Source organism: Odocoileus virginianus, chromosome 33 (assembly GCF_023699985.2).
Source record: "Odocoileus virginianus isolate 20LAN1187 ecotype Illinois chromosome 33, Ovbor_1.2, whole genome shotgun sequence".
In the NCBI taxonomy this organism is placed as follows: Eukaryota; Metazoa; Chordata; class Mammalia; order Artiodactyla; family Cervidae; genus Odocoileus; species Odocoileus virginianus.
In genome coordinates, this window is record NC_069706.1 from 36,575,574 (window position 1) to 36,601,614 (window position 26,041).

Consider the following 26,041-nt stretch of genomic DNA (forward strand, 5'->3'; position numbering starts at 1 on the left):
TGGTTAACTTCTTTTTCTTTTTTGTATTTTTTGGTTAACTTCTTTACTGTACAGTTCTGTTAATTTGAGGGGTCAGGTTTATGAATTTTAATACAGGTATAGGTTCATGTAGACTGCCATCTCAGTCAGAATGCACAACTATTCTCCCATTCTTAAAAAAACCTTCCTCATGCTGTCCCTTTGAAAACAATCATTTCTGAAAATATTTGTCCCGTCTCTTCTCCTTCGGACTCCAGTTACATGTACACTGGGGACACCTGGGCGTGCTCCCATAGCTCACTGGTATGCTTTTTTCTTGTTCTTTTGAGAGGTTTGTTTTTTTTTTTTTTAATTTTTTTTTTTAGGTTTGTGTTTCATAATAGATAACTTCTGTTGCTAAGTCTTCAAGTTTGCTAATCTTTCCTTCTTTTGTTTCTAATCTGTTATTAACTCTATTTGTTCTGTTTTTCATCTCAGAAATCCTACCTTTCATCTGTAAAGTAGATTTGGTTTTATTTCCTTGTTTCTCCTTAACATGCCTTTGCTTTTTTCTACATCCTTGAGCATCGAAATATATATATATATATACACATGTCTTTTTTTATTATTCTTGTTTTTGAGGACATTTCCAGGTCTATTTCAGTGTCATTTCCAGATCTATTTCTGCTTATCTGCTCCCTATTATTGGTCTTTTCTGCATCTTTGTATGCCTTGTACTCTTCAGTTACAATTTTATGTTGCTGGGTGCCAGATTTTTTTTATTCCTGAAAATATTGTTTAGCTTTACTCTGGGACACAGTAATGTTAACTGGAAATAGTTTGGACCTTTTGAGACTTTAAAAGCTTTGTTAGGCAGGACTGAGCCACCTTTAGTTTTAGGTGTTTCTTGAATTGAGTGTAATTGACTTTTGGGGCCACATAATTCTTTATTATAGAGGCTGCTTACTGTAGGATGTTGACCAGCATTTGTGGTCTCTACCCACTAGATGCCATTAGCACCACTTAGTATGAGCTAAGGTGGTTTTCCTATTTTTTAAAAGCTGTTAAAAAAATACAACAGAGACCTTTGTATGTGAAAAAGCTAGAACACTTGAGATTTTGAACCCTTGCACAGGAGACATTCCTTTACTGCTTGAGACAAATGGTAGCATAAGAAAAAAAATTGTTATTTCTCCAGCATAGACGCTTCGAAATTGGAAGCGTGTGATTTGAGCCCAGCTGTGTGCCTGCCTCTTAATGACTATTTGGCATTGAGCGAATTTTTAACTCTCTGAGCCTCAGTTTCCTTTCTTGTAAAAGAGAGCCAGTATATATTTCTCTCTCAGGTTTGTTGGAGAATTCAGTGGAAATGAGTAGAAGTATATAGCTCAATGACAGGACGCACAGTCACTCTTATCCTTGCTTCAGGAGTGTGCTTGTGTTACGTATAATACCCCTCGATGTGCAGATAGTGTCATAGTTTGCTAACTTGGAGGCTTATCATCTGTTATCTTTCAGGTCATGCAGAAGGATTTTGCATGATGTGTACAATGCAAGCACATATCACCCAGGCACTCAGTAATCCTGGGGATGTTATTAAACCGATGTTTGTCATTAATGAGATGCGGCGTAAGTATCCTCTCTAGTAGTTTATATGAATATTTGTTAGCCAGTTGGTCTTAATGATCTGACTGGTAAATGATGAGCTCCTTGGGTATTGCAGCAAACAGTTTATTGTATATAAATATGTCTTTAACGAATAACAGTTTTTTAGCAAACCATTTACTATGTAAACACATTTTGAAACCTAAAGCAAAAGATAACAATATAGTAAAGAAGATGGTATTCAGTTTGATATATAAGCAAATTAAAAATGATAAAACCCTCAAATTTGTTAACAAAATTGGGATAACTTTTGCAGCATTTTTCCTAGATATTTGGATTTCTATGCTGAGTAATACTAGCTCTAAATATTGTCCCACCGGTTTCTTTAAATAGTTTCAGTTAGCTTTAATTCAATGAATGAGTATACATAGTGACAGGAATTATCAAAATAAAGTTAATTATATTCTTAAAGAACATTTTATACTCAGAACTTAGCAGATTTGTGGATCAATTTCACAAGTTTCTATATAATTTTTAATGACTTTAAAATCTCCTCTTGCATTATAATGATTCTGATAGGTTCCATGAAATTTTTTATGCACTTTCTTCATGTTTTTTGCAGTAAGCTTTTGTATTATCTTAATTAACTGATTTGGAATAAAAAATGCTTACAAATAAAACAAAAACCTGACTCTTAATCTGGTATCTAGCTGGGTAATTATAGGGGTCCATAATTACACAGTGACAATTTATAATCCTTTTGCCTAAAAAGCTGCTGAAGATAAAGAAGTGTTATCTTGGCCCTTGGTACTATTAACAGGCTGGAGGAGACCATGAAAATTTTTTTTTCAACATTGCTGGATCTTAACAAAATTTTAGCCAGGGGTGATTTTGTTTGTTGAAAACATGTGTATGTTATATATACTGATATGCACATATATACACATGCATACATATATGGCAGACAAAATTAATTTTTTTAAACCTAGTTATTTAAGAGAATGCTATTGGTGTGTATATGTACATACATCTACGGATGTACATATATGGTTAAATATATGGTTATATGGTTAAATAATGAAATTGTTAACATATATGGTTAAATGGTTATAGACATATATGGGTGAATAATGAAATTGTCATTTTTGTAGGTCAGAACTTGTGGAATGTGCTCAATTTCATATGATTCAAGTTAATATATATCTATATATTCATTCACATAAAATTATATGTATATTTATACTTCTGTATTGTTTTTCATTATCATTTTGGCTTGTGGCTATTTAGTCAATTAGAAATAGGACTGAGATGTTACTGTGCAGTGGAGAATGTATGTTCTCTAGGCTATTGGGATAGAATTAGATAGATTCACACTTGTCTTTTATATAGATTCTCTTAGGGAATTCTAGCACCCAAGTTAAGAGGTATGCACTAACATAACATTTGAGACAAAATTTTGAAACAATAACAGCTAAAGTTGAGTTTATTCAAGAATCATTTTATTGCTGAAGACAGTCCCTGGGCTCTCAGAAACTGCAGCCCATGTGGGCTTTTGGTAGTCTGAAGGGCTCATCCTGGGTGTTCTCAGGGGAAACTTAATTAATTAACTAATTAATGCTGTTTCCTCATAAAATAGTTATCTAACCAGTATACTGTCATAAGATACAGCCTCGGGGGGAGTACTGCCTGGGCGTGTGATAGGGGATGATAAGGCTTTGTCTTTCCTCAAACTCGACAGGTATAGCCAGGCACTTCCGCTTTGGAAACCAAGAAGACGCCCACGAATTCCTTCAGTACACTGTTGATGCTATGCAAAAAGCATGCTTGAACGGCAGCAATAAGTGAGTCCACACGGCATGGGTCACCCCCGCCCCCAGCCCGGCTGCCCTCGGGCACTCCGCTCGGACTTCAGGAGGGGCGCGCGGAGCTCCCTGTCCGCTGCACCTTTTGACTTTGTGCTGCCTCTTCCTCGAGTGGTTTGCATTATTTTAAAATGGTTGAAATTTTAAAAGGTGTGCTCCCTATCTCTAGCCTTTGAAATCTGTGTGTGTTCCCTTTGTCAGTGGGGTCAGTTACCAATCCCTGCAGTCTCTTCTTTAAAATCTAAACATGGGCTCAGGGGAAGGTTGGAGAAACAGACAAGTCGTCGCCTACTTGCTGTTTCCTCGACACCCCCCGCAGGCGTGCATTCCCTTCCTGCGGCCCCGGCCCTGCGTCGGCAGGCGCTCAGCATCTGGATGGTGCTGGGCTGCAGGGCAGAGTGCTCACAGTGGTGTCCCAGTCCTGCTGAGGGCGACTGCCTCTTGCTGCGTGCTTCGGGGCCAGAGTCCTGCCCTGATTTCCAGATCGCTTCTTAATACTGTCCGACTGCTTCTCCTCCTCACCCCAGATGTGTCTTTGATTGGGCAAGGCTGCTCTCCGGCTGTCACCATACTGTGCGGCTCTCTTGCGTGAATTCTCAACATGGTTTTTAGCATCAGTTACAGCACCTCTTATTTTTGCAGAATGCTTCTCTCATCTCACTCTTTGATTTTTTTTTCAGATTGGACAGACACACCCAGGCCACCACACTCGTCTGTCAGATATTTGGAGGCTACCTAAGATCTAGAGGTAAACTCTTGGTTTTAAAGGTTGATAATTGTGACCTGGCATGTGGTGTAAAAGGACGCAAGGGCTCGGAAGGGGTTAAGAAGGGCCCATGTGTCTCTCTGCGCCCGGACTCCCATCCCCGTCAGCCCCTGGCCCAGCTTGTGGTTGTCCTCCCGGTCGCTTCCTGTGCGTGAAGAGCCTGGGCTCTTTTCACACTGGAAACTTTCTAACATTTTCAGCACACATAGGTCTCACACAGCCTTTCACAGTTGCAATAGTATTCCAATTAGTTTAGTTCCCCACCAGTGAATTTTTAGGTTGTTTCTAATTTTTGTTGTTGTTATTACCACTAGCGCTTTATTGAGCATCCTTGTATACACATACCTTTATGTCCATGTAAAAGTGTGTATACATACGATAATTAGTTAGAATTTCTGTATCAAAGGATATGTGTTTTCAAATTCTGATTTTGCCATATTGTTCTTCCAAGAGGTTATACCAGTTTACACTCCAGCCAGCAATGTACGTGGACCAAATTAGTGACTCCCACTATGTTGTAACATGTTTTGCCCAGTCTTATAGATGAAAAAAGTACCTTATGGTTTTTGTTTTGTAAATGCATGTGTGTGTTCTGTCATTTCAGTAGTTGGTATTGCCATACTGATTATACTTTGCTTATCCTTTGTGTTTTATTTTTATTTCAGTCAAATGTTTAAATTGCAAAGGTGTTTCAGATACTTTTGATCCATATCTCGATATAACTTTGGAGATAAAGGTAAGTTTGGTAGCTGTGGTGGTAGTCAAGTTAAACAAAAATTAGTCACACTTTATATAACTTTATTTATAGTTCTCTTACAATTTAGACTACACTTGTTAGAGAATATGAATTGAGAACTTTAATATGCTAAGACTTCATTAGAGGAGCTTATTGAAACTTTGTATTAGGCATCATAAAAAACTTAAAAATTTAATAATTTTATTACCTGTTGACCTTTAATCTTAATAAAACCAGATTATGATGCCTATATCAGCCGAATTTACGTGGTGGTTATTCTTTAGAAACTTTTTTGCTTCTTGCATTCTCTGAACTCTCCCATTTTTTGTTGTCTGTAGCTTTTGTTTTTCTCATCTCAAGTGTGATACATGCTAACGATAAAAATGAGAAACACTGCAGAGACATGTGGGAGCCTGTCCCCAGAATGAACACTTGTTAACAGTTTGATATAGACTATTCCAGAGTGTCTGTTTACTGTTTACACTGACGGGTTTACACCTTCAGTCTTTTGGGCCACTTGCTATTTTCATTCCATTTTGCTTGGGCCTGCTGTGTGTCATGCTTCAGCCGATCTACATGCCTGTTTCCTTCCTGGTAGATACTTTGATTTTGTTCCTGTTTTATGCTACTGTAAATAATGCTGCAGTGGGCAACCTCTATTTGTTTGCTTTGGCCACACTGTGCGGCTTGCGGGATCTCAGTTCCCCGACCAGGGATTGAATCCAGGCCCTTAGCAGTGAAAGCACGGAGTCCTAGTCACTGGACCACCAGGGAATTCCCTGCATTTTTTTTTAACTGGGGGTGGGGAGGGCAATAGCTTGGTGTGTACATGTGTAAAACTGAGCACCAGAATGAAAAAGTTTCTTCTTACATAAAATTCGCGCTTGGCTTTACACTTTGGGGCCATCTTTCTTCTTTCGCTGACACGCGGCAGCGCGTGGTCACGTGCTCTTGGTGCCCCTCTGTCCGCAGGCCGCTCAGAGCGTCAACAAGGCACTGGAGCAGTTCGTGAAGCCGGAGCAGCTCGATGGGGAAAACGCGTACAAGTGCAGCAAGTACGGCGGTGGTGCGCGCGGGGAGCGGGGAGGCTTGCGGGGAGAGGGTTTGGCGCGTCTGGCGACCGGCAAGGTTCCTCTTAGCTTCCGGGACCGCCTGGGAAGACCCTGGCTCTCTGTTCGCGAGGGCCAGGGCATCCGAGTCTCAGTGTTAACACTCCTTAGACCCGGAGGAGGCGGGTCCTCACTCCTGGGGAGCTGGGTGGAGGCGAGGGTAAGACCAGTCACACGTTAGTGCCCCTGCGTGTGAAGGTGCTGGCTGGGGTGGGGCGTGTGTGTCAAGCAGCATCTCCAGTGACCCCGGTGTGAAGGTTTGGGGCAGGTGGAGCATCGCTTTCTCCCAGAGCAGTCAAGGATCTCTCTTTTTCATGGTCGTTTCCCAGGATTTGGGGCAGTACCTGCCAGAATCCTCAAGTTTGAATCATTCTGTAATGTTTCCCCATGAAGTCAAGGAGGCCTATTTTAAGAAAGCCCTGTTTCTTATGGTTTAAGTAGATGTTCGTTTTAAGTCAGGTAATATGGGTAAGAGTTGTTACTGAGTAGAGCCAGACCTTGGGGATAACTGTGGGTTTGGTTCCAGACCAGCACAATAAAGTGAATCTTGCAATAAAGCAAGTTGCCTGAATTTTTTTGTTTCCCAGTTTATAGAAAAGTTAGGTCTACATTATACCATAGTTTTTAAGTGCAATAGCATTATGTCTAAGAAACAGTGTACAAACCTTAATTTAAAAATACTTGTTTTAAAATGCCAAAATAACTAGAAGAGTAACATCAAAGGTCACTGATCATCATAACAGATACAATAATAATGAAAAAGCTTGAAACATTGCAGGAATTATCAAAATGTGGCACAGAGACCTGAAGTGAGCAAATACTTTTACATTGCAGGCAGATTCTTTACCACTGAGCCACCTGGGAAGCCCTGAGCAAATACTTTTAGAAAGATGGCCCAGTAGACTTGCTCCACGCAAGGCTGCCGCAAACCTTCAACTTGTGGAAAATACAGTATCTTCAAAGGGCAGTAAAATGCGGTGCCTGGGTTCATTTTTTTGGGGAGAAGGCCCCTTTTCCTTCTAAGACCAGAGGGATGTTGCCTTTGTTTTAAACCTCATGGACGTTTCTAGTCTTTACTTCCTTGCTTTTGTATCTGGGCTTTGTTTTCACAGGGTTCTTCTACCAGCCAGGTTTTCAGTTTGTTTTGAATTGAGACTAACTTATATAAATCTAGTTTCTAAAGTATCAGTGATCTATAGGACCTGACATTTCAGAGCTGTCCTGTGTTTTTCATTCATGTTAACTTAGCCATCTCCCATACTTCAGATTTTCATATTTTCACTGTTGGATGAAAAGGGTGGTATTTCTCATCCAGTACCCTTCTTTTGGAAACTTAGACTGTTCCAGAGAAATAACAAGGGTAAGATGAAAAAACAACAACCAACCCATATTAATCTTCTTAAACATCTGTTTTTGTTTTTCCCAAGGTGTAAAAAGATGGTTCCAGCTTCAAAGAGATTCACTATACATAGATCTTCTAATGTTCTTACACTTTCTCTGAAACGTTTTGCAAATTTTACTGGTGGAAAAATTGCTAAGGTGGGTAGATAATATTATTAACAACTGTTTATGCTGAGCCTTTCAAGGCTTAACTGTCAGCAGCTTCATGGAGTTTTATTACCTGATTTTCTAAGTTCTTCCAGCACTTGTTAGTGGAATAAAGTGTCAAAGAACTGAGCTCAAAGTTTGATGTGTGTGTTTACAGGGTGTGTGTTTTTGTCTGTATCCTTTAGCTGGCTAGACTTTCTGAAGATCACAACCAGTGCTTATTACCCGCGTTTGGGCATCAAAGTCAGTCAAGGTGCCGAGTGTGTTCAGGGAACGCTTACGGCATTTCAAGTCCAAAGATTTCCCAGCCACACCTTGCCATTCTTTCACCAGAACTTGTTTTCTTGCTTATTCATTTGTTTTCTGATTGGTAGTATACTGACTTTCCCATTTTCTTCTCACTTTCTGAAATTGAAAGTGGTCAGAAATCCAGTAATACGCGGAAGAAATAACCTGCTCCTGAATTGTCAAAAATAAGCGATGACTTCAGGTCCAGACCTGTGATTGTTAAGTGTCTGCTTTGATGGGTTTGCGTAAAGGAGAGGAAGAATACAGTGGGATTGCACTAAACGCACTTAGAGTCAGGCGTGCTCCGGGTTAGTTCTGTCTTCTGAAACGAGGCTCGTAAGGCTCCATGCTCTGTGAGTCTCCTGCTCTGCCTCCTTCAGAAATGATGTTCCTTTTTTCTCTCTTCATTCTTGTGTAGGATGTGAAATACCCTGAGTATCTTGATATTCGACCGTACATGTCTCAACCAAACGGAGAGCCGATCATTTATGTTTTGTATGCAGTCCTGGTACACACTGGTTTTAACTGCCATGCTGGCCATTACTTCTGCTACATAAAAGTAAGTTGTGTGGATTTTGTTAATAACTCTTTCTACAGTACACTGTAAGATAACACTGGCATTCTTGGGAGGGAAGAGGGGCTTTTCCAGTTGACGTGTGGTAGCCCCTTTTTCTTACAGGTCTCTGAATTGGGGTTCCCCGCATACCTGATCAAATCTGATACCGCTTTTGTTGGTTGTCTTACAGGCTAGCAACGGCCTCTGGTACCAAATGAACGACTCCATCGTGTCTACCAGTGATATCAGATCGGTACTCAGCCAGCAAGCTTACGTCCTCTTTTATATCAGGTATTGTCAGGAAAGCGCATTTCCACCTTTTCTGTTAAGTCAGAAAGAGCGCTTCACTTCATCAGCATGCTTAAATTCCATTGTTTGCTTAAACAGCATCTCCACGGTGGAAAGAGTAAGGAAGGTGTATTTGAGAGTGGGCCATGTGTTTACTGTAGCTCCCAGCTCTTCGGCAGGTTAAAGAAACACACAGAAGAAGGGAAGGGAGTAGCCAGAGGGCTTCTGCTGCTGGCAGCAAACCGGGTGGGCTGGTGGGCCAGGGAGGCAGGGAGTGGAGGCTCCATAAGGGGACTCCTGAGTACCCGGTGCGGTCACCTCTCAGCCCCTGGGCACCGTCAGCCGGCCACGTCCCCGGCCAGGCCCGGGCCAGCACCCACGTGCTGCTGCGTGTTACTGATTCGGTAATTCCTTCTGGAGATGCAGGGCCTTGGAACAATCCAATGAGTGCTCCAAGGTGTATCCATTAGTAGTAGCTGGAAATTCAGAACATCCTGAAACTGCCAACAATAGCAGATCACATAAATGGTAGCATGTGACGAAATACAATGCAACTGTTAAAAGTGGTTTTTATGTTTTTTAAAATGCTGAGAAGGTGCTCTATATATGGAGGAAAAGCAGTTTGAAATTTTACACACTGATGTTAAGGAGATCAGTCCAGGCTAAAGCCTACAAAATCTGGATGGCAGGTGCCTTGAAGGGGTGAGGGGGCGGGGCACAGTGTCTTTGTTTCTTTCTAACTTTTCAGGACAGCACAGATCTTTCTACAGTGATATGTGTTTAGAATTAGAAAAATGGAAAACAAAAGAAAAATAGCTTTAAAAAAATTAAAAAAATATATTTTTCGGCTAGAATACACAGATATCAGATCAGAATACACAGTGACCCTCTTTGTCTGCTGACCTGAGCTCCCAGTGCCAGCCTGGGCCGGACTGGGACTCTGTGCCCTTCCCCAGGTCACGTCTCCTGTTGCCTGAGGGTGGAGTGTACCTGAGCTCTTTGGGGAGGTGTCCCACGTCATCCTGAGTACTGTCACTCTCCGTCCCCAGGTCCCACGATGTGAAAAACGGAGGTGAACTTCCTCATTCCGCCCACAGCCCCGGCCAGTCCTCACCCCGACCGGTCATCAGTCAGCGGGTTGTCGGCAGCAAACAGGCAGCCTCGGGATTCATTGGCCCACAGCTCCCCTCTCACATGATGAAGGTAACCCTCCCGAGCGAGCGTCCAGCCCTCTGCTTCCTGCTGCAGTGCTGGCCCTGACCTCACCCACAGCTGAGTTTCGTGCCACAGAAATGGATTCAGGCCGTTCATGATACTTCAAACACAGGGGAAATCTCTGAGGATGAACAGTGTGATCCAGAAGGAAGTCGGGGTGTGAGTCTGTCTAAACACTGGGAACTTGATCTCCCCCCGGACTCTGTTCACTTCACGGAGTAAATATGAGGGGTTCTCGATTCATGCTGGCCCCCAGGAGAGAGATGCTTGTACTGGAAAAATACTTCTGTTGCCTCCGTTTAGCCCTTTCAGGGGTGTGACGTTTTCTGCCTGCTGTCTGGCTGGGCCCGATCACACCCCTGAGGGCTGCTCAGAGCGAGCAGAGGGCGTGCTCTCTGGTTCCTGTGACACCGGCGTCCTCAGTGGAGGCCTGGCTTTTGCTTGACATAAATGTTGAGACAGTGGACGTGTTGGAATAGCCTGTACACACCGTGGAATAATCCTGTCCCCTGTGCCATAGTGTCATGACAGCCTTTCAGTCTGACAGGGAGTCATAGCTCAGTGCTGCAGGGAGCTGGACAGGCAGCAGGCCCTGCGCTGGGCTTGGCCTGAGGGACGTGGGGCACATCAGCTGCAGAGCGCCTGCCCTGTGTGGAGGGCCGCTGCTGTTGATTTGTCAGGAGGTGTTTTTGTTTAACTGTGACGCCTTCCCTTGTAGCTGAGTCGGTAAAGAATCTGCTTGCAGTGCAGGAGACCCGGGTTCAATCCCTGGGTCAGGAAGATCCCCTGGAGAAAGAAATGGCAACCCACTCCAGTATCCTTGCCTGGAAAATCTCATGAATAGAGGAGCCTCGTGGGCTGCAGTCCATGGGGTCTCAAAGAGTCGGGCACAACTGAGCGACTAAGACTTCCGGTGTGAAAGTTAAAGTCACTCAGTTGTGTCTGACACTTTGAGACCCCCATGGACTATACAGTCCATGGAATTCTCCAGGCCCAGAATACTGGAGTGGGTAGGCTTTCCCTTCTCCATGGGATCTTCCCAACCCAGGGATCGAACCCAGGTCTCCCACACTGTAAGCAGACACTTTATCAGCTGAGCCATTATCCAGTGGTAAGTTAGCAACTAGTTCAGATACTTAAGAAAACATTTTGAAGGCCAAAGTTCCTCTATGAGGCAGAATACACTCGTGACCACCAGTGTGCAGCTTCTGGGTTTTAGCAGCAAAAGCTGAGATGTGGAGCGAAGTAACTACTCAAGGAAGAGCGGAGGTCACAGAGGCAGGGATGGCTAAGTGAGCGTGTCCATCCATGTGACTGTCACCGCATTCCTGGGGCCCTGGGAAGTCCCTGTGGCTGGCCTTCTCCTGCCTGAACTGCCAGGGGCTTCCAGGAAACCACGAAGCAGAACCTGTGTGACTCCATGCCCAAGAGGACCTGCTGCTTTCTGCCAGACTGGAGCAGAAAGAGTTTGGTCTGGGGGTTGTTCTCTGACAAAAGCAGTTGTCCCTGTTTGTCAGAAATTAATTTCCAGAAAACTGGGACCTGTGAAAGGTCTGTGGTGGGCAGGCCCACGTGAGAGGGGGAGGTGTTTCATTCCTCACAGAAAGAGAAAAGATGGCCAAAGTGGAAAAAGCCCACCGCCTCAGGTCTCTTAAGTCTGTGGCGGTTTCTGGAGCTCTCACCTCGCCGTGGTCTGCTTGTCTCCAGAACCCCCCTCACCTGAACGGGACGGGACCACTGAAGGAAACGCCGAGCAGCCCCCTGTCAGGTCCCAGCGGGAATTCCAGTGTCAGCAGGACTGGTCCTGTGAACGCCTCCCCGTCTGTTCAGAACTGGTCAGTTAACAGGCCCTCAGTTATTCCAGAACACCCCAAGAAACAGAAAATCACGATCAGTATTCACAACAAGTTACCTGTGCGCCAAGGTCAGTCTCAGTCTAACCTTCACAGCAATTCTTTGGAGCACCCCAACAAGCCCGCCCCCTCTTCTACCATTACCACTTCTTCTGCAATACAGTCTACCTCGAGTGCCCCCACGCCGCCCGCCTCTAGTAAGGTCCCAAAGCAGATGGCCCCGAGGGAGGCCTGCTCCAGGCCCGTGATGAACGGCAGGTCCAGGCTGAGCGCTGGCGTGCTGGTCCCCTACGGCGCCGAGTCCTCCGAGGAGTCTGATGAGGAGGCCAAGGGCCTCGGCCAGGAGAACGGCCTCGGGCTGACCGAGAGCGCGTGCTCCCCTGCTCCAGACGCCGAAGACGGCGAGGCCTCCCCGCACGAGCTCCGAGAGCCCGTGGCTCTAAATGGTGCTACTGGTCCGGACAGCGACCTGACGGAAAATGGCCTGCCCTCGGACGGGGCCCCTTGCCCAGGCCAGCCCGCGCTGCACTCAGAACACCCCTTTCCCAAGGCAAACGGCCTCCCTGGGAAGGTGAGCAGCTGTGGGGTGGTGGGCAGGCAGGCTTCCCTTCTGCCCTTATGTCTGGCGGGTCGCGTGGCTGGGTTTCAGGAGGGACGGGTGTGGCACTCACAGCTGAAAAACATCCTTGTTTTTTTATCCTAGTTGATGCCTGCTCCTTTGCCACCTCTTCCAGAAGACAAAATCTTAGAGACCTTCAAACTCGGCAGCAAAGCCAAAGGCCTGGCAGAGGAGACGAGGTAAGACGACTGTCCCAGGGCAATGGGATGCGGGACCGGGCTGCGTCCGCTCGTGGAAGGCCTAGGATGAGCCTTCTGGGTCTTGAGATGACGTGAATACTCATCTGTAGAACTCGTTGATTTTCCTGGTGGGAAAGTTAAGTACACGGTTCTCAGGGCCTGTTGGCCCGGCGCCCTCTGCCTCTCCACAGCGCCTCCCCCTGTGCTGGGGCGTTGTCAGTACATGTCTGACCAGCCAGCACGCCCCACTGAGTGCCCCAACAGGCACCCACGGGTGTGCAGGGGGCTGGGCAGGGAGGCCTCCTCTGTCCAGGAGCAAAGGCTTCGCTATGCTCTCTCTAGAGCTCTGAGATTAAATTAACAGTCAGTGTGGTGTCTCCATGCTTAAAAAACACACCTCAGTGTCCTGACCTCAGCGCACATGACATGATGGGAGTAAAGGCAGGGCCGTGAGGCAGCAGCCGCAGTCTCCAGGTGAGCGGCCCGGGAGCCGGCACCTCACACAGGTCAGGTCGCGTCACCTCACGTCAGCGCCATGACGTCCTCCTGGGGGTCTCTGTGAACCGGCCAGTAACAGAGCTGAGGTGTTCTCCACGTGGACCTCGGGCCATGCGCACCTGGCTTGTTCTGCAGAACTGCCTGCCTCAGCCACTCCCTACTGGTGCTCTGGTCTCCCCCATCACAGGGACAACCCCCAAATGCACTCGATGGCAGAAGGGCCCCTGTGGGGGACGTGCCCTCACCAAGAACCCCAGTCAGGAATGTTCCTAGGCGAGCCTAAAGAGGGGGCAGCTGAGCACTCAGGCCTTGGCGTCACGGCTGTCCTCACGTCTCCCCTCATCTGGCTCAGCCTGTCTTCAGGTGGAACGTGCGTGAGCATCCTGATAGATGGCCTGTGATGGCCACACCCCAGCCACACGCACCCCAGCTGCACGTGCGACCTCGAGCCTCTGTGATGACCTCGCGTGTCTTCTCTCTCCCAGACCAAAAGGGGGGCCCGCTTTAGGGTTTTTCTTGTTTTCTGGCAGCTTTCCTTAACTTGAGGAGTCCGTCAAAAGCATGGCAGAAGTCGTTTACTGCAGCAGTGGTTCCTCACAGTTTGTTGGTAATTCAGGGAGCTCTTGGTTCTGTTGGGAGGTAACTACTCTGCCTCTGAGGCTCCAGAAAAATTCAGAGAAAAGGGATCCAGAGGAAAAAGTAAGCGCCCTGTCATTATTTGACTTTTTCGATGGTCTGGACTTACTTACTGAGAAGAATTAGAAAAATACCTGAAAACGAGAGGCACCTAGAACTGCAGTTGTTGCTGAAAAATGAAGTAGGCTTGATAGAAATTTTTACATTTGTGTATAATGAGAAAACTTGGTTTCCAAAAATGATAAAGCCCAGCTTTAGGTTTCAGCCATATACAGTAAAGCCATAAAATATTCAGTAAATGAATGAAGTGTTTGTCTGTCCCTGTAGTCCATTGACAAAAACCCAGAGAGAAAACAAGTAAATGACCCCTGTCCTTCTCTCTCTATGGGACTGCAGGACACCTGGCTCAGAGGAGAGACCTCTGGAGCATCCGGAGGCAGAGCTGGAGGCCAGCCACTCCTCTCCCGAAGACGCCCGGGAAAACCTGGAGTCTGTCTCGAGTCTCAGCAGCAAATTCAAGAAGATTTTGCCACCCTCGGACCCCAGCATCAAACCTACCAAAGAAGGAGTCTCTGAACATGTTTTGGCAGAACCCGAGGAGGCCGTGCCGAGTATCAGCACCTTTTGTAACCCCGACAAGGATGCCCTCGGGGACGATCAGCTTCCAGCACCCTGTGAGCCTGGGAGCTTAACAGACGATCAGAGCAAACCATCCCCGGACGTGGGAGGGACGTTAGCAGAGCGGCCCCAGGAGCCGGTGGCCACGGAAGCCACAGGGAGGCTGAGCCCGGGTCCCTCTGTGCCTTCTGAGGGCGACTGTGAGCCCAAGCCCTTGGGTCGGGACAGAGGCTCGGATGCAGAGGGCCCCGCCAGGAGCACGGGGGTGTCCACAGACGAGGTGCCCTCTCCGCAGCTAGACACGATCACAGAAGACCGTCCCGAGGGGCCCCCCGAGTGCAGCAGCGGTGAGAGAGGGGAAGACAGTAAGGCTGGGCAGAAGGCCCCGGAGCCGTGTCCGGTCCAGGAGAAGGTCAGCAGCCTCAGAAAGGTCGACCGAGGACATTACCGCAGCCGAAGAGACCGCTCGTCCAGCGGCGAGCGCGCACGGGAGAGCCGGAGCAGGACTGAGGTGCAACATCGGCGGAAGCGGCCCCACAGGGAGCACGAGCGGCCGCGGCCCGAGCGGCCCCGGCCGGAGCCCTGCGCCCCGGCCCCGCAGCCCCCCTGCCTCAGCTCCCTGGCCAGGTCAGGCCATCACCACTCCCGGAGCAGGGGCGCCCCCGACCAGGAGTGGGGCCGCTACCACCACGCTGAAGGCGAGCATGCCTGGGCCCGGGAGAAGTACTACCCGGAGAGGCTGCGCTGGGAGCGCTGCCGGTACCACCACGACAGGTCCCCCCTGTACCCCAGCCGGGAGCCCCGGGACTGGCGGCCCTTTCACGCTGAGCGAGAGTACGAGCGGGCCGGGCCCTACGGCGGCCGGCCCTACAAGGACCACTACAGAGGCCGCAAGGGCTATGAGCTGGCGGCCAAAGAGAGGGACCGGCACCGCTTCAGCAGCCCCCGGGTAGGCATGGCCCATGCGCCCCCTCCACACCCCGCCGCCAAGTACGCCCACGACAGGCTTGGCTTCGGGGCTGAAGACAGCAGCTGCGACCTGGCCGGGCGGTTTCATGAACATGACGTTAAGTCACGGAAACGGAGATATGATAGCCTAGAGAATGACAGTCATGTAGAAAAGAAAGCCTGGAGAAGTTTACAGAAGGACCCTTTAGAGGAGCCCAAAGTAAAGAAGCACAAAAAATCAAAGAAGAAGAAGAAATCCAAAGACAAACACCGGGACCGAGACTCCAGGTGAGGGGGCGGCTGCACGTGGGGGGCGGTGCGCGCCTTCTGCACCCAGCCTGGGGACAGGTGAGGGCTGTGTCATGGGTAGTTTTCATCTCGGTGGGTTTGGGACTTCCCTGTTTTTATCGATTCCTAAAACTTAACTCTATTTTAAGGTGTATCTTATTACGTGGTTTTGTAAAACACCTGAAAACCTGGTCTTGCAAGATGTTGCCGTGTTCGGTTGGTGCTTTGTAACTCTTGAGTACACGTGCGGCAGGCAAAGCTTGGGATTTTCCGACTTCACAGTGGTGGTAGTGTTTAGTTGCTCAGTCATGTCCAGCTCTTTGTGACCCCCATTGACTGCAGCCCTCCAGGTTTTCCTGTCCTTCACCAACTCCCAGAGTTTGCTCAAACTGCTGTCCATTGAGTCTGTGATGCCATCCAACCATCTCATCCTCCGTTGCCCCCTTCTCCTGCCCTCAATCTTTCCCAGCATCAGGGTCTTTTTCAATGAGTCTGCTCCTCACATCAGGTGGCCAAAGTATTGGAGCTATAGCTTTAGTCTTTCCAATGATTATTCAGGGTTGATTTTCTTTAGGATTGACTGTTAACATGTTTATTCACAGATGTAGTTACAGTTCTATGGCTGTTGATAATCTCCAACAAATTGTTCAATGAGGTTTCAAACTTAGTTTCCATTTCTCCATTTCTCAGTTTGAAATCTCATTGGGAAGTTTGTTCTTGTATTTTTTAAAAGCTAAATTGGTCAGCAGTTTTCTTGAAAATGACTTCTCCATGACAAGAGGACTGAGCACAGATACAGTTACTATACAGTGGTATCTCTTAAGATCTAAAAAAAAAGATCAAAACCCTGGGAAGAGGTTACCAGAAGCCACAGGTGAAGAGTGGTTACTTGAAGGAAAAGGAAATCAAATCTCCTTCCTTCTGTGTGCCTGAGACACCCAGCAAAGATACTTTTTCCTTCAGCCACTAGTTTCAGGAAAAGTTGGTGGAGTCCTTCCTTCCTCTGGTGTTTTGGCCAGAGCTCCTCTCCCCAAAGTTGAAGGCCACAGTGGGGACAGGTTGAAACTGGTGAGTTTATGACCCTGGACTTAAATTAATACAGTGAAAACTGCATGTTTAATTAGGAAAGAGTCTCACCTGTTTGTGCGTAGTGAGTGTCCACAGAAGTGGGTGTGAGTCAGAGAGAGGGCCATCTCTTGGGGTGGTTTGCTTTCCTAGTGGTCCTAGATCCTGGCTTTGTCTTCGGCAGGCATCAGCAGGATTCAGACCTTTCCGTAGTGCACTCTGACGCTGACCTCCACAGACACAAGAAGAAGAAGAAGAAAAAGAAGAGACACTCGAGGAAATCAGAGGACTTTGGGCGAGATTCAGAACCGCGCTTGCCCAAGGCAGCCAGCTGTGAGACTGTGGACCATTTCCGGAGAGCCGAGGGCACCTTCCCCCTTGCAGACGGCCTGCCGCTGGAGGGCGCGGCACCTTTCTGTGAGAAAACCAAACACTTCAGGATGGAGAGCCGGGAGGTCAGGTGTCGTCTGTCCGAGTGCGGCCAGGGTAAGGGGGCGCGCTGGGAGAGCGGCGGGGTGAGGGGGCACTCTGGGAGTGGCGGCCCTAGGAGCCCTTCCCTTGGGAGGAGGCGGTCGCTCGGGGAAGGAGCCTCACAGGGCGGAGCAGCTGTCAGTCTCGCTGAGCCCCGCCCCGCGTCCTCAGCCAGCTCCCGCGAGGCCTCCGCGGCCTCTCGAGGCTTGTGGGAACGCTGAGTGAGGTAGAGCCAGAAACCTGTGCGGCGTGTGGCTCTGAGCGTCTGACTGTGGACAGAACTTATGTTTATACGCCATGTTTGACAGAAATATTGTTGTGGTACCTCCTTTCTCTCCGGGGTCCTGAACCTCTGCCCTTTGTGAGGAGACCCTGGAAGTCTGTCTGGTGACCGGTGCGCAGGCGTCACGCCTAGGGCCCGGGTCTCGGGTGCCGGCTCCTGGTGGGGGTCCCGGGTCACCGCACGCTGCAGGGCGCAGAGATTCTTGTCTGCCCTGCAGGGCTTGGCCCATTTATAACTTCCTAGACACTTCTGCTCTGACCACTCTGTACGCAGCCCTTCTGGCTTTCTCAGTTGTTCCCCTGACCTTCGACCCTAGAATGAGTGCTGAGCGTTGGAAGGGGCCGGCCGAGGGCGGGGTTAGGAAGGCCTGCCCGTTAGGAAGGATTTGACATTTTTAAATGGTTGGAAGAGTCCAAAGAAGACTGTCTCATTTCACATGAAGATTGTGTGAAATTGATGTGTCAGTAAAGCTGCGCTGCAGCCCAGTCCCCGCCCGCGGAGCTGGCAGAGCCTGGCCTGGGCCTTCCTTGGACCAGCTTGCTGACCCCGCACCCTGACGCCCGAGGTGCCGGCTTGTGACCCTGCCTGCCGTCCCAGAGCCCCAGAGACCATAAGTTCTCTACCGTGTCCTGGACCCACTGAGGTGTCATGGTGCTTGGGGGAGGATCCCCTCCCGTGGCCCACAGTCACATGATGGTTGGTGGAGGAGGGACAGATGGCTGCCCAGCGCACTGGCGTTTGGGAGAAGCAGAGAACATGAGGTGGGGTGTCTGGGGAGGGGTTGATGCTGGGGGTGCTTGGAGCGAATGAGGAGACTGTGGGGCCCTTAGGGAAGCTACGTGTCCTCTGTTCTGTTTGTTAAGATGGCAACAATGTGCATTTCCACCTTGCTTTCCACGAACATTTCCGCCGTTTGGGGCAGGGGCTTGGTGAGATGAGCCCCTTCTGACCGCGTGAGGTGAAGTGGTCCGGGCAGGTCCTCGGGAATTCTGCGTGTCTGCCTGAAGCTTGCTGTTCAGGCTGCAGGTCTAAGGTGAGGACCACAGCCGGAGCCACCAGCCCACCACGGGCACGGCTCACCCACAGAGCTGGCTCGGGGGACACTAGGTGGCACGCGAAGCCCAGTAGTGGACATGTGGTGGCCCACATGCAGGTCTCCAGGGGCTGCAGGTGGCAGACCCTTTCCTGTCTTCAATCTGATGGCATCTGATGACACTCGGACGCCCATCCTGTCCTGACCTCCTGGGAAGGGCCACCCCCAAGGGCCAGCACCGCTGTCAGCTTTCAGAGGATGGACCTCATTGCCTGCCTGTCTGTCCTGCCGCCTTGACCACTCTTTCCTCCAGACTCCTGTTCTCTGGCGCCATCAGGCTCTGGATTTCTTTGGCCCGACGTTGAAATGCTGTTGGGTTTGCTGGGATCAGATTGGGCTGTTCCCACGGGGACATGGCCCTCAGTCACCACGTAAACGCGTTTCAGTGAAACCCTTGGAAGCACAGCTCGTGTAGGACTGATTTCGGGCAACAAACCTAAGTTTCTGAGAACTGCTTCTAAGTTAATGATGTGATACACACAGAGCACAGGCACTAAAATTTTTGCAAAAAACATCATTAAAATGGTCTCCAACCTTTGCTTTCTAGGTGATTGAAAACTTGGCCTCAAAAAAAAAAAATTCACTAGTTACGGTAAGCTCTTTTCCTCTCTGCATGTTTTTCCTGACCATTTGTGGAGCCGCTGAGGGGCCTAAGGAGGGAGCTTGGGGCTGCAGGGGAGCAGGTGGGGAGTCAGCCCTTGAGGGGGGTGAGGTTCGGCCCCTTAGACACGCCCTCCCTCACTGTAGAACACAGGGCAGGTCAGAAGCTTAAGTCACTTGAGAGATGGAGAAGCCATTTCTTCACACAGCCCTACCTGAGGGCCTGAGGGAGGGGGCCCTTCCCAAGGCCCCTGTCCTTGAGATTTGCCCACCCTGCACTTGTTTCAGGCAAGTGCTTGACCTGAATGAGGTTTGGGTGCTTTTTTACAGCAAAGCCTCGAGCATCATCTCCAGGCCTGGGGCTCAGTGGCCCCGGTGGGGGTGGGGTGGGGGGAGTGGTCACTCTCCGGAGGGACTTTTCGTCCAAATGTGTGACTTCTCATCAGCAAGGTGAGGTTTGAGTGAACTGTCTACAGAAGACTACTTTGCGGTCAGTTAACACTTACCAGCATGTCCTCAAGGGGAAGCGCTGAGCCACGTTAAGGAATTCAGACTTTCTTCCTAGGGCGGCCGCTCTGAGTGCCCAGGAGAGGGCGCCCTCCCCACTGGCTTCCCACCTGCTGCCCTGGGGGAGGCCAGAGGCCTTTCCCAGAGACCCGGGGCACCTGCGAAGGGGCGGGGGGAGTGAGTGGAAAAGAGACAGCCCACCTGGGGCTCACCAGGCCCTGGGTTCCACCTCCTGCCTCCCGACTGCTGACGAGCTGCCTCTTGTCTTTCAGATTCACGTGTTCAACAGAAGCCATCCCCAACCCAGCTTAAATTATAAATAGAGAAAATAACTTTGTTCAAATCTGCGTGGTGCTTCTTTAGTAAATACTGTACAGATTTTACCATGGAGGACTTTTTTTTTTTTTTTAGTTTTTACCTTTTCTTAATTACCCTTATTCCAAACGGATGAACACTTTCTACAACTGCTGACCATTGTAAAATACTGTGTATATAAATCACATTGAAAATAACGCCCTGGACTAGAACATCTCAAATGCTGCTTAATCACAGACTCAGGTTGATCACTCGTATTCCATGCAATGCTCCTCCAAGTTAGATATCCGGTGCAAGACCAACCGGGAAACCATGGAATTATTAAAAGTACAAACTGACAGCGTGTATATTTAATTTAAAGACTTATTTAAAGATTCACAAGCTCTCAACTAGACTTTTGAGAGCAGTCTGTTTTCTGTAATGTCTGATACTAGAAACTAATTTGCTTCATATTTTAGTTGTATTCAAGATTTGAAGATGTATTTTATAGACAAGTTCTGTTTTTGAACTTTGTGGAACTATTCCAATCAATTTACCAGTTATGATGAGTATTTACATTATGAATGTATAATCCAAACATTATTTGTAAGGCCTACAGTATGTTTTTATTACATAACACTTTTTTATACAGTGTCTCGTCTTGACTATGATATTGGAGTCTGAGTTGTCAGCTTGGTCCCTTAAAGTTTCTAGTTACAGACAAAATCATACTGTGATTTTATTTTTAATATGGATATGCTATCAAACTGTGATACACTTATAATTCACTGGTCCTGCATCAGGAGATGGAGTGGGGAAAACTGTATTTAATACAGTTTGTATCTGAATAATCTGTATGGTTTATACAGTTTGTGTTGTTCAGAGATGTCTAAAGTTTGATCTTTGTTTTTTTAAAGATTAAAAAAGCACTTGCCCCACTGTAAATATACAGCATGTAAAATTTATATAGTATATAAATGGCAGCAAATTAAACCTTTTGTGTCTTATTTTTTTTTTTACTGCTGTTTCCGCATTTGCTTGCAGACACTTCTCACAGACTTCTTTCTCTGCATTTACTTTCTTAAAACTTCTAAAGCTCCAGCCACGGGCTCTCAGCCCCACCAGTGAGAGAGTCAGGCGTGGGCTGCTTCACCCAACAGTCCCCCTATTTTAAAGAACCCAGCTGTAAGCAATCTTATTTTAACAATGTGTTTTTATTTAATGAACACAGTATTTGCCATTTGACAGCCATACACTCTGCAGGTTTACCATTCACTTTACAACAAAATTATCAATAGATAAAGGATATTTCTTCATGCACATTGTAGGAGTATATACACTGAATAACAAACACTCCAGAAGTCAACATATATGTACATTATTTACATATTAACTATTTACTGTAAATAGAAATGTTTTCTAAGAAAAAATAAAACAAGAAATCACAATGTGTGGTTTCTGGTCTACAACAGACCTAACTTGTCAGCAAAGCACATCTATGTAGATATATGCATTTTAGCTTGAAAAATATGCATTGCTTTATATGCAGCGTTAAATGCTGCTTCATCTATAAATAGCTCCTATTTGGACTTCGTTTGGTACCACATTAAACTGCTCAAGGATGTTCTGTGATCCTGAAGACACCTGCCTGTCTGGGCACAGGGTCATCCACTTAAACCCCACGTGTCAATGGGGGCAAGTGGGGCTGTGGAAGCCATGCCTCCCACCCAGCGGACCTTCCCTGCCTCCTGCCCTCTTTCTCTGCAGGTAAGCTCTTTGGCCAGAGTTGGGATAAGACGAGTAATTCAAGCACTGAGCGCAAACGGGAGGGTAGCAGGGGGGTGAACAGGATCACACTGAGGTCCAGGCCCGCCGGCCACAGACCTGTCCCCACACAGCCCTGACCCAGCGGGGCTTCTGGACCAGGCCATCTGAGGGCTTAGTGCGGGGAGGACACCTCAGGCCTCTCAGGTCAATACTGTCACACAAAACCTGGGATTCCATGACTTCACGTAACACTCCTGGAGCAAGGGACAGATCCTGAGCACCATGGCCTTCTGCATCATCCCGGGCAAACAGCCGTCTGGTAAGGCTCCTTCACAAGTGGTCAGAGAAGGATTTTACAGAGGTTTCCTTCTGCTCACTTCTCTCAACCCCACCCTGATGCAAACCCAAAAGACAGAAAGTCCTGTATCCCCAGGGTCCTACCTGGATCAGACAAAGGAGAGATCAGTTGTCCCACGCAAAATACTGATGGAGCCGGTGGCCCAGGCAACCCAGGAGTGGGGCCGGCCCAAGGGGAGGGCGCTGCCGGTCGTCGTCAGCAGTGTTTGGTCGGATGGTCTGGGCAGCGTCTTTTCACGGAAGACGGGCCAGAGTTGCATATATGCCAGTCAGGCGTTTCAAGAATGCTGACTTGCCTTTCTCAGAACTAGAGGTTTGAATCTGAGGTATCGGTACAGTAGCAAAGCCTGAACACTTGGGAATGAACCAAAAAAGTCAGTTTGATGCCTGGTGGAGAATCCTGTGCGTGGCCCCCTTTGTGGTCTAGTGTGACTTTAAGCTGCACAAGGCTGAGGGCCCACAGCCATTCCGTCTCAGCCTCAAGGCAACTCCTAGGAAACATTTTCTCTGTTTTACCTCTCCACACATAGACTGAGGTGGTCTTTCTTGAACTTGACCTTTGCACAGGAGAGGTGATGACCTCTCAAATGTGCAAAATGAACAGGGTGGGTGCCTTCGCGGTGGGGCAGGGAAAGTAGGGTCCCCCAGGGAAGGGACCCTCCACCGAAACAGCCCATGTGGGCGAGGGAGTCCATATAATGTGCGGAGGTCCTGGTGGTGGAAATGAAACTTAGAATAAAAAGCATGTCACTGGCCCCGCCCTGAATGTCCCACCTGTGCACCCCTGGGCCATCTCTGCGGCGTGATGGACCCAGCTCCTCACCGCACGCTTGAGCACCTCTCATTCAGCCAGCAGCACCTGACAACCTCCTGGTCAGGGATCTTCTCCAGTCCGACCACCAGTGCGTGTTTGGGGTTTTAAACTATTTACAGAAAAGCCTACGTGCTATACACCTTCATCCGCCAGCCTGCTCTTTCCCTTCCTGTAATAGATCAAATCTCTCAAAACATGGAGGAAGATCAATTATCTCCAGTTCCTTACACGTCTACACATTACATTAATACATCTGATCGAATCATTATAACCATTCGTTTGGCCAACAGGCCTTAAGTAGTGAAGACAGTGGTCACAGCTGGCCTGAACCATGTGTTTGGTTGGACCACGTGACACTGCTATTTGTGGGTGTCAGAAACGGGTCAAATGTGAGTGAGCAGTTTCATGTGGTTCAATACATACACTGTCCGTCCTGGGATTCAGCAGTTACAGGATAAACACCCCAAACCAAAATTTAATGATTTGTGTCTTTAGAAAAGTTATCTGTAGGGCCATGAAGACTGAGTTGGATGACTGAAAAGACTGGACCCCACTGGACCCCTACCCAGTGCGTGTCCTCAAGGACACGGGAGTCTCCCCCCCACCAGGGGGCGCCCTCGGGTTCCCCTTGAGCGCGGCACCCAGCTCCCCAGCTGCTGCGTGTGTGTGTATATGTAACTTGTTCTCAGTGCACAGTATATACGTGTGTCCAGAAGTTAAATTTATAGCTGCCATTCTAAAAATACTACTGTTAGAAAGTATCTTTCATTATAATTTCAGAATATAAAAAGGCGTATAAAAGCTATAATCCTATATATCTGAGAAAAAAACTCAATAAAAAAGTGGTAGCTTTTCCTTTCCTGTTATGATACAAAACAGCGGCTTCCAGAACGGCCAACACCGCCACCACCACCAAGGAGCACATGTGGCCTCTTGTCTGCCCCGCGGATATTCAAGGCTGGACCACCAGGCGCAGCTGCTGGCCGGGCCTTCGAGAAGGATGTCCTTGGAGCCGGGAGGGTGGCGGCGGAAAGGGGCGACAGGGCCTCTTGAGATCAGCAGGGGCTGCTGTCCCGGAAGAGACAGGGCAGGCCGTTGGGGTGGTCCAGGGTGTCGCGGGGAGCCCCCCAGTCACTCTGCTGTGGGGTTTGAGTTTACTTTTACCTGCTGCTCAGACCAGGAAAGCACTATTTCTTATTGGCAATCCTCCTTTTCCTCGTGGCCAACATGTCATAGAAAGGATCCCTGCTGATACTCGCTCTGGGAGAGAGAGGATAAAAACACTGGTTTAGGGTGGGAGGGGCAGTCCCTACGCACAAGGCCCCATCCCTCAAGGGCGACCCCCCACCCCAGGCCCCGCCCTTCGGGCCCGCCCACAGCCCCAGGCCCCGCCCCCGCCCCTCTGGCAGCCCCGGCTCAGGCCTCACCCGCCCGACCCCGCCCTGGCACGCCCACAAACTAGAGCCCGCCCCTTTTGGCCTACCTAGCGCGCAGGCCCCGCCCCCGACACGCCCACAGCCCAGGCCCCGCCTCGGCGGGCCCGGGCGCACCTGATGGACTTCATCCACTCCTCCTTCTCCTCTGGGCTGGGCGCCGAGATGCGGTACACTACGTGGTTGCCCTCCACTACCCGGCCGTCCGCCTCTGTCTTACAGGCTTTGATGACCTGCCCTTTGTGGCTGGGGTTGTACAGCTCGAAACAGTTCTGGTGGAGACAGACAGGGCTGTCACCAGGCGCTGGGGGAGCGGGAGAGAAAGGAGGGCGGCGGGGAAGCCAGCTTACGGGTTTCCGCGGGTCCTCCACCTCCCTGATGCTCAGGTTCTCCAGTGGGATGATTCCCCGGGGCTCCTTATCCTGCGGGACAAGAGTGCTCAGCCAGTCTCCCCCCAACCCACCCACCGAGGGTCCCGAGACCTGGAGGACCCGCAGCCCCGCGCTTACCGTCGTGTATTCAAAGTAATAGAGGCAGTTGTCGGTGAGGATGAACCAGCGCCGCTTCCAGGTCTTCACGCGCCCCCCTAAGAGCAGAGGGACCCCGTGAGTCTGGGCAACGCAGGCCCTACACGAGCTACTGTGCTTTTCAGAAACGCCACTGGGGCCGAGCTGGGTTTTAGGCTTCCTCCTTAGTGAAAACGTTTCACGTTCTGCCCCAGATCCTGGCCACGGTGTGCGGCCTGGCCCGCCCGTGGCTGCCGGAACCCGCATGCACCCCCGCCCGCCTGCAGGGCACCCAGATGACCCGAGCGTTTCCCAAGTCTGCTTCCTGCAAGAGTTAGTCGTGATGAATGGTCTTAATTTCCCCATATGGAAATGACAACAGGATGAAGTCAGCGCCGCTGCCGGTCTGTCCAGGACTTAATCCCGTTACGTCAGGGCTGTCATCACATTACTGAGGACTTGGGGCAGCCCTGGGATGCATCAAAATCGATTATGGCCTTGGCCCAGGGAATTATTAGATTGAATTAATCTCTTAACAAGATCTGGGACACACACATACACACACAGCTCATCTGCACCTACTCTCCTTATACTACAGAAAAGAAAATCTTTTACCCTCAAATACTCAGCAGAAACCAACTGGCTTCCATTTCTATCTCTAGTCTCTGCTTCTGACATGAAGTGTAAAAACAGAAGTTGAGAGACAGAACATGCCCCTGGTGACAGACGTCTGCGATCCACTGGCACGAGCTAAGCAGCGGCTGCCCGGCCCCCTGGCTCCCCTGGGGCAGGCAGGTGAGACCCTCATGGCTGAGGGTCACAGACCTGGTCCCTGCTGCGGGGAGCTTGAGGAGCCCAGACAGGGACGGGGGGGACATGAAGGCTGTCTGGGAATCAAGGCATAAGGGCTGACATTTGGGGAGATCTGCGGGAAGGAGACACATGCGGACACCCAGCCGCAGGGAGGGGGCCCCGCCTGTGGTTTCAGTGCCACTGAGGGGTCCTCGAAGACTGGGACCCTCACCCTTGGGTCACTGATGAGACATCTGTCCTCATGATGGCCACAGGCTGGCTGGGCAGCAGCCTCAGTCATGCTGTGAAGAGGGTCCCCAGGATCCCCCACTCCCCTAATCTCACTTTCCATCCCTGTCAGAAGCATCTGTCCAAACTCCGCTGTCCTTGGGGGCCCTCAGACCCTGAGGCCCCTTCATGCCTCCCACCCCCAAGGCCTCTGCCTCCATCCCCTCGAGGTGTTGTCTTGAACCATGGGCAAGTCTCTCT

General features: G+C 49.2%; 2 protein-coding genes across 8 annotated transcripts in view; one reads left to right on the forward strand and one right to left on the reverse strand.

The window, feature by feature from the left end:
• USP42 (ubiquitin specific peptidase 42) overlaps window positions 1-20,876 on the forward strand; it is a 52,551-nt gene extending 31,675 nt beyond the window's left edge. For all 3 annotated transcript variants that reach the window (XM_020900567.2, XM_070460426.1, XM_070460427.1), the window contains 15 exons: window positions 1,477-1,587; window positions 3,302-3,404; window positions 4,106-4,173; window positions 4,857-4,927; window positions 5,900-5,982; window positions 7,464-7,575; window positions 8,291-8,431; window positions 8,619-8,719; window positions 9,766-9,919; window positions 11,639-12,355; window positions 12,488-12,582; window positions 14,113-15,570; window positions 16,820-17,121; window positions 19,030-19,074; window positions 19,862-20,876. In XM_020900567.2, the coding sequence (XP_020756226.2) occupies window positions 1,477-1,587; window positions 3,302-3,404; window positions 4,106-4,173; window positions 4,857-4,927; window positions 5,900-5,982; window positions 7,464-7,575; window positions 8,291-8,431; window positions 8,619-8,719; window positions 9,766-9,919; window positions 11,639-12,355; window positions 12,488-12,582; window positions 14,113-15,570; window positions 16,820-17,121; window positions 19,030-19,037 (3,524 nt within the window). In that variant the 3' untranslated portion in view covers window positions 19,038-19,074; window positions 19,862-20,876. The remainder of the gene's footprint in view (window positions 1-1,476; window positions 1,588-3,301; window positions 3,405-4,105; window positions 4,174-4,856; window positions 4,928-5,899; window positions 5,983-7,463; window positions 7,576-8,290; window positions 8,432-8,618; window positions 8,720-9,765; window positions 9,920-11,638; window positions 12,356-12,487; window positions 12,583-14,112; window positions 15,571-16,819; window positions 17,122-19,029; window positions 19,075-19,861) is intronic.
• Window positions 20,877-23,667: 2,791 nt separating this feature from the next.
• CYTH3 (cytohesin 3) overlaps window positions 23,668-26,041 on the reverse strand; it is a 64,129-nt gene continuing 61,755 nt past the window's right edge. For 3 of the 5 annotated variants that reach the window (XM_070460438.1, XM_070460437.1, XM_070460435.1), the window contains exons 10-13: window positions 24,764-24,840; window positions 24,605-24,676; window positions 24,372-24,526; window positions 23,668-24,081 (exon numbers count right to left, since the gene is read on the reverse strand). In XM_070460438.1, the coding sequence (XP_070316539.1) occupies window positions 24,009-24,081; window positions 24,372-24,526; window positions 24,605-24,676; window positions 24,764-24,840 (377 nt within the window). In that variant the 3' untranslated portion in view covers window positions 23,668-24,008. The remainder of the gene's footprint in view (window positions 24,082-24,371; window positions 24,527-24,604; window positions 24,677-24,763; window positions 24,841-26,041) is intronic. The other 2 variants (XM_020900582.2, XM_020900581.2) reach the window with 2 other exon arrangements.